We start from the raw sequence: 7,733 nt of genomic DNA, 5'->3' as shown, positions 1-7,733 counted from the left end.
TATATTTGTTTTCTTCTAATAAAAACTATAAAACATGGGAAACATGACACTAAAGTTTTAATAATAACTTACTATTCAAAATAGAGAGACATCAACAGAAGTGAAACCTTTACAATGTTCTTCAACTGATTTGTCTGAAATCTGTTTCTGGAATACTTAGCACCCGAGTACTTTGTGCATACCTCTTCGGGATTTCCAGGACGCAGGCACAAAGACAGAAATCCACTTGGCCTCACCCACAACATCCCATCCCAGGACTACGCCGCCTTGCAGCTTCTGCGGTTCATTGTACTTTACGAGCATTTTCAGCGTGCTAAGCTCGCGACTTCCGCGTGTTTTTGCCGTGCTTTCCGGCTGCCATTTTGTTGCGTTTTTGCGCGAATCCCGCTGCTATCCAGCTTTCATCCTCTTTGTGGCACCGGGCACGGAAAGCATCGAACAATGGCAACATGCAACGGTGTGAGCGGCGGCGCTGAAATGTTTGGCTGTGAATTATGGCGGCGGAGATCGACACCGTTTCTAAGCTCCGATTGGCGTGGCTGTGACATTTTCGAAGGTTCGCTGCATTCGCGCATATCGCGTATACGCAGCGTTGTGCTGTTTCGGTTTCGGTTCGGTTTCTGGCTGTCATATTGCCAACGACACGCCTGGGAAGTCCTGGAGTTCGGGAAGTTCGGGAAGTTTCGGGAGGCGGGAAATCAGGGAATCAGAAGCCCCAACTCCAGACCCACTATTCTGTCTATTTTGGTCTGTGGTCGCCGGGGCCCCCAAAAAGTTGGCCGGACACAAAGTCGCACAGTCGTGGCCAGCAACAAAAACGGATGCCCTGACAGCTGTTCGTGTTTTTCGGTCGCTCTGGTGTGGCCTGGAAAAACTGCGAAGAGAGCAAACAGCGAACAGAGCAAACAGTGAACAGCAAATTGGCAAAGGCCGTCACATTAGCGCCATTTTCCACTCTGCGGTCATAATTCACTGAAATTAATTGTCGCATTCGAGTTTTGTGCGGTCGCGCTGTGAGCAACTTTGGCGGCTATTTTTCTGGTCTCCTCCTGACTCCTGGCTCCGATTTGCAGTCCTTCGAGTCCCCGGGGTGCTGTAAATATGCTTTGGCTATTCGACTTGTATTTAAGTTCTTTGCCCAGCAAGCGGAAATCGTTAAAGAGCTGAATTCGCGGGCATTAAGCGAATTTGTCTACATTTAAATCAAAGCCTTCCACTTGAGGAACCTCGCAAGCTTGCCAAAAGTATTTGGCCGGATCGTCGGAGTTAGGCTGGATGCCAAGGGTTCTTCGCCAGCAATGTCCTCCCAGGCATACCGCTCCTAATTTCTGGCCAGCTGAAAAAAAGGGCAAAAATTATGCAAAACATAATAATAAAATTTAATAAAAAATACCGGAACAATTCCCTGGATTGTCCCAATGTGTAGTGCCTGCCGCTAATGCTGCAACATTTTATGCAAATACTTTTTCGAGTGGCCCCGGTCCAGAAAGTGGACCCGAATCTCCAACAGAACGCCGCCCGTTTTTCCGCTTCAGCTTTCCAGCTATCTTTATCAGGTATTTGTTTATGCAGCTGCCAAGTGGAGGCTTATTTTATTACATTTCTTCGGGGACTTGCCGTTGCCGTTTATACAAATGGCTTTCGAAATAGGCAAGTAAGTACTTGGTAAGTAAATTTCGGGCACCACCTGCCTGCGCTTGTCTTCAATCGGCTGCCTCGCTGGCACATGGAAATAAGTTGGGAGACAACGATGTCATTCAGGGAGGACTAAACAAAAAGTTGAAAACTTTGCTTTGTTTTATTTGTTTCGGGTTATAAAATGAAACGAATGTAGGCAAATTTCAGGGCGCGTGGCGCCATCAGCCACGCCCATTTGGGGCAAAGCGGGGGCGAATTAAAGCTGGAGTTCCATACAATGGGTTTATAATAAAGATGTTGTGACAAGTACTAAGCTCATTTTCAATGTTTAAACTGTAGTACCGAAACAATAACTATAAGAAAAGAAAATAGATGGTAATGTGAAATCTCTATAAAACCTACAAGATTATGATTGTAAATGAACACTTTTATTTGTCCGAATCACCACGACTTCTTTTGCCCCCTTTGTGTGCCACTTTAAACCCCATGGCCATAATTTCGGGGAAAAATCTAGGGGCTTAGCCCACAGTAAACCCACTGCCGATCCAAACGCCCCCGGAAACAATAAAATTGCCGCGTTCACAATGTGCCCCGAATAAAAAGTGCTTATTACGTATAGCCGTATAGTTGACTACGGCCTTTTGTCGGCAAACAGCGGAAGCTGCGGCAACAATTGAAATAAATGAATTGGGGTAAAGGATTGCTGGGCAAACATAAAGCGGAATTACTCGGAATTACTGGGAAGGGTTGGGATTTGGCCCGATTAAGGATTACATTTTGACATTCCAAGAGGAGGCTAACGCAGCCACTTTACAGTCACTCCTTATTGTTTATGCCCCCGCAAAGTCTGGGAAGGCAATACATCAATGTTAAAGTGAAATTTGGAAAATAAAAAAGCAGCTGCACTCACTCCTTTCATATCCTCCGGTTTTCTGTTTCGATGGCAACTCGCAACTAAGCCAATTTCAGAGCCCACCGGCTGGGAGGCCAGAGAAGCTGGCACCTATTTCAAACTCAATTAAACACGAAAAGGCCAGAGAGTCGACATCCTAAGCCCCACTCCCCAACTGCTCCACCACATCCCAGTTCCAGTTCCAAACCCAAAGCTCCAGCCTGGGTTTTTCATTCGGTGTGTCATGAAATTCAGCACGGTGGACACAGCTGTTCTTTATGTGGCTGCCACCGATGGTGGCAAGTGAGAGAGTGGGCGAGTGGCAGCATGGGAAAGTGGGTTTATTGTGAATGCAGTCTGCCCGGTTGGATTAAATATTTGAATACAGTTGCCAGCGTGTCCTGGCCGGGTGTTTCAATTTCAACTCATTTAAAGGGCTTCAAGCCACGTTCACCCACACGTCCTTGCGACTGCGACTAAATAAAGAGCTCTTGGTCAGCACCGAAACTTTTAATAAGAGTTTGGCAGACTGTAACCTTGTTATTGGGGAATGTGTAATTTTACATAAAATTAAAATCAATTAGGCTAGGAACTGAAGCTTCTCAGTATTTTGGAAATCTCCTTGTGCGCTAGTCCAGGACTTTAATTTTATAGGGATTCAATCGCCTTAGATATTTCCAAAGTTATTTTTGTAATGGGGTCCTATTTCAGGCATACTACAAAGTACCTTACCTGCACATACCCATCCATTCCTATCTGCTTGAATCCTTCTTATGGCCCAGGCGGGCCATCCTTTGGCATGGCATTTAAGTTCGCCCCTTCGAAATCAGCAAAACAAGCACAGACAACTCCATATCAACAAAAAGCACACAAACACAATGCCGATTAGAATGTTTGCTGTGTTCCGGTCATTTGCATACATTTCCCATATTCGGGCCGTGCCAAACGAGCATACATACACAGATTCGGGAACATGGATACGTGGGCACATGGCCACTTGGACATTGGGACATTGGGACACTGGGACACTAGGACACGTGGACACGTGGACACCTTTTTGACCCATCCAGCTTTGCATTCAAATTCGTTAAGTGACCCGCATGGTGACCATGCATAATTAGAACCAGTTTGGGGCCTTGTCGTTGTTATGGCCCAAATATTTGGCTTGTAAATTGATTTCGCTTCGGAAGTTATTGTGTCATGTGTGAAATCCTGTGACAGAATCAAGGATGTCACGGGACAGCAAATTTTAGAACTCATCAAAGTCAGTGCCATGCTTTTGCAATAAAGTTTGCACTATTGTTCCAACCTTTAAACTCGGCATTTCCCCTTTTATTTCAGTGAACCAATTAGTTGGAAAATTCACCATTCGTAAGGGATGCATTTATTTCTTTTTTCCCAAGTAGTGTGGAATTTTGTTTGCGTGATGTGCACGCATATTTGATAAAATGTTTATAATTGGCAGTATGTGACAAAACAAATTGAATTTCTTTTATACTTCCGTTGGCATATTTTAAATATTAATTAGCATAAAAACTTAAATTGAATAATTAAATTGAATAATTAATTAGGGCTGATGCCCTAATGGTCGAAACAATAATGATTTTTATATACTTATATTTTTTTATGAAATTTCTTCTTCTGTTGCTTGTCAGGCAGACAATCATAAATTCGAGCTGATTGCCAAATACGTACACCTGGTCGTCGATGCTTTTTTTAGCCACGAAAAACAGAACAATTATTTGGGAGTCAACCAACCAGCCCACATCGAATCCCATCCAGAGTCCATCCAATTCCCATACCATTTCCATTTCTGATTTCCGATCCCAATGCGAAATGTCCTTTGGCTGACCAGTGCGCTGTGGAGCGGAAAGCTTGCCAATTATTGTGTGCAAAGTCCATAAATAATACGGCTGGCATTGATGCAGAGGGCGGTGTGTATGTGTGTGTGTGTGTGTGTGTGAGTGTGCTGTGCTGAAGATTCACGGAGTGCTCCAAATGATGCCACTTGCATTGAGTGAGCAGCTTCCTGCCCCGCTTGCCCCCGCTCCTAATCTAATCTACATTTATGCCGCCTGGCCTCCCGGAAAGCAGCTTCTTCTCCGCTACTCCGGCTACTGCCTACTGCCTACTGCCGACTGCCGACTGGCTTCAGGAGCTCTGTTTGTCCCCGGCACACATTTCGAGTGTTTTGTTTATGTGGAGCACACATTTCCAAGCTGAAGACATGGAGCCGTCGTTTGCATAATAATTTAACTCATTACCCACGCCCACTCTCTATTTAGCTTCAGCTTCAGCTTCTGCTCCTTTTGGGCCAGAAACTAAATAAGCATAAGTAAGACACATTCATTTGCCAGACGAGCTCTCCTCGTCGTTTGGGCAAAGGATTTGCGGCGCCCTGGAGCACGAACGAGGTAATTTCGAGGCTCGGCGAGGTCAAGATGTGCCGACGACGACACTTGCAAAAGCTCCAAGCACCCAGCACACAGCTCCCAACACCCAACACCCAGCACCACCCACTTCCACCCACTTCCAGCCAGGCGGTGATGAATGCATTTCTGCTTTAGGAGCGCTCATTACGCATACGACACGTGCGCCCGTCGCCCAAGCGTTCTGGCATTTAAACTGTTTCACAGAAACGCTTAAGTCTGTATTACCTCGCATGGTGTTCCCGTCCTGTCAACATAATTGATTTGGCTTGCCACCGGGGGCAATCGATAGCCAGTCGCCTTGGGCAACTTTTGCCTTCATTTTGCATACAAGTTGGCCCGAAGCTCACCACTGCAGCGGTTAACGATGCACATAAAGTGCTGCAGGTGAAAGTTTGGTGGCCTCCGTTGCGGTTCCTCATCTGCCACCATCCAAGTTGCAGGTTGCAAGTTGCGAGTTCCGCGTTGCCGCATTGCATTGTCCAACTTTTTATTGCCTCCGCGGTGCTCCAGTTTCCGAAATGGCAATGGTAAGAAAAACTATGGATAAATTACTTTTCCCTTACTTGCTTTTTAATCTATTTAAAGAGGCATTTGCCTATTCACAGTTCCCTGAAATTCGATTGGACTTTAATGCTAAAGCTATAAATTAAATAGAAGAGGCGAATGTCACATGCAAATGCAATTAAGATGTATGTGAGGTATGTTTAGGTTTTACATTATAAAAACAAAGTTATTTTAAAGATGCTGAGTTTGACATGTAATTTTAAAAGGAGAAATGATTTTTGAAATATCCCACAAGCTGTGGAATATGAAGATCCCAGTATTCTGCCACATTTAGTATCTGTTTTAGAGCACTGCCATCTGCACATTAAATCGCCAGCTTAATAAATAGCCCTGAACACAATACAATGTCTAGACGGAGAAAGAATGGCAGCAGGAACATCGAGAAATCAACTAGTTTTTCCAACAGTTTCAGTCCTTTTTATGCGTTTCCATTTTCCCCCTGCGGAGTGGCAATATTCTTGTATTTTCTGTGCTGATTCCCGCTTTTCTCTAATCTCTGCCTTTCTCCCCCAATCGTAGCTTTTTTTCGTTTTCCTGTCCAGGTCAGTGTCGTCACCCAAGTGCTTTCACATCCCCGGGGAGCTGTTTTGTTTTTTTTATTTCCCAAGAACCGGGCTACGCCCTTTCAGAGCTCATCCCGCATTTTCCGCTTCTTTTGCCTTGCAGCGCCCGATGCAACGGCAATTCACTTAACTTACTCAAGTCGCTGAGGGCATAACTTCCGCTCCGCATTCCAGCAAAAGACCCAATCCCCATCTCCATCCCCATCTTCATTCCCATGCCAATCCGAATCCGAGTCATACCGCCACTCCGGTTACTGTCTTAATGCCAATGCTCATGCTCACACATTCCCAGGCAATCCTTATACGCGTTTAGCAATCCTTTTCCATCGGTTCATGCAATTGTGCACTTTACTTAAGTTACTTTTCTGCATGTGAGGTTGCCTAAACTAGTTGGATTACTGGGGACTAGGAATGAAGAGTGTAAGTCGAAGTCGTTTGAATAGAGTAAATATTTACAGAGCACGATGCTCATTTTATTTGAACTGCTTTTGCGTTTTGAAGTGCTCGAGTAAATGAGATGATACGGTTAAACATGCTGCTGAAGTTCTTTAAATACTCTCTAGGCTGCAGTTTGGCGCCGTCTGATTCATGGTCGTTAGTGAAATTGGTTTAACTAGATCAGTGAGTTGCCACCAAAGTGCTAATTGCACTGGATTCGGGCCTTAAAAGCCTCTTTGGCCAAAATAAACAAGGCAAACAAGAAGAAAGTGAGTGCGTTGAGGTGCGAAAACGCATGGCTCAGTTCACCGCTGATTCTCGAGCCAAACGGAAGCAAAATGAGACTACAAGTTGTCATACGAATATACCTGTTCCTTAGCTGGATGCACTTGTGCTCCGGCGGGGGTCACCTGAAGCGCTTGACCAGATCGCTGATCTTTCCGCCAACGAGTCCCACGCGTGTGCAGTTCATCGGCGGCATTGGTATTCCCGTGGAGAATCTGCACTTTGAGTCGGTTACCTCGGGCTATGTGCTCAAGGCGGAGTACTTTCTGCCCACCAACTCCACGGAGATCACACGGGTCTACCTCAAGCCGATGGCCATAACGGGCAGGGACAAGGAGAAGGAGTCCGCCTACGGAGCACTATATCGCTGGATCATTTACCGCGGCATCGAGATGGTCATCGAGAACATGGGCTTGCCCGGCAGGAGTTGTCTACTCCGGCTGATTTGTGAGCATGCCGCCCTGCCGCTGAACCACGAATCCGGCCTGCTGGGAGAGATCATGGACATAGTGCTCAGGCCCTCCAGTTCGGTGGACCAGCTGGCACAGAGCTCGGACCGGGAGTACCACACATCGGAGCACTTTGGCCAGAGGGGCGGCGACTGCCAGGCGGAGTATGCCAGCAGGTGCAAGAAGTCGCCCATGGAACTCATCAGCCTGCTGCTGGAGGTCAATGAATAAATACCTGATGCGCTCTGAAATAAGCTGTTTTTGTTTTGTTTGTTTGGTGTTGGTTCGAATTGAATTGAATGTGAGGTCACAATTGTATCACGTGCTGCCACAATTAGGGTGTGACAATTACAAAGTTGATAAACATTTTAATTAGTTTTGGCGCACTGGCTGCGTGATATGCCTGCGAATCACCATCGCCATCACCATCACCATCAATTGTAATTAAGGACACGCTGTCTGACGGGGCGTA

At 45.9% G+C, this 7,733-nt stretch overlaps 1 protein-coding gene across 1 annotated transcript; it reads left to right on the top strand.

Moving 5' to 3' along the window:
• Positions 1-6,857: 6,857 nt before the first annotated feature.
• Positions 6,858-7,492, top strand: LOC122621793. Its single transcript, XM_043799770.1, has one exon. The coding sequence runs from the start codon at positions 6,866-6,868 to the stop codon at positions 7,490-7,492; it is 627 nt and encodes a 208-aa protein (XP_043655705.1). The 5' UTR covers positions 6,858-6,865.
• The last annotated feature ends 241 nt before the right edge of the window (positions 7,493-7,733 follow it).

The sequence above is a fragment of the Drosophila teissieri genome, chromosome 3R (assembly GCF_016746235.2).
Source record: "Drosophila teissieri strain GT53w chromosome 3R, Prin_Dtei_1.1, whole genome shotgun sequence".
Classification (NCBI taxonomy): Eukaryota; Metazoa; Arthropoda; class Insecta; order Diptera; family Drosophilidae; genus Drosophila; species Drosophila teissieri.
This window is presented reverse-complemented; position numbering and strand designations above follow the sequence as displayed.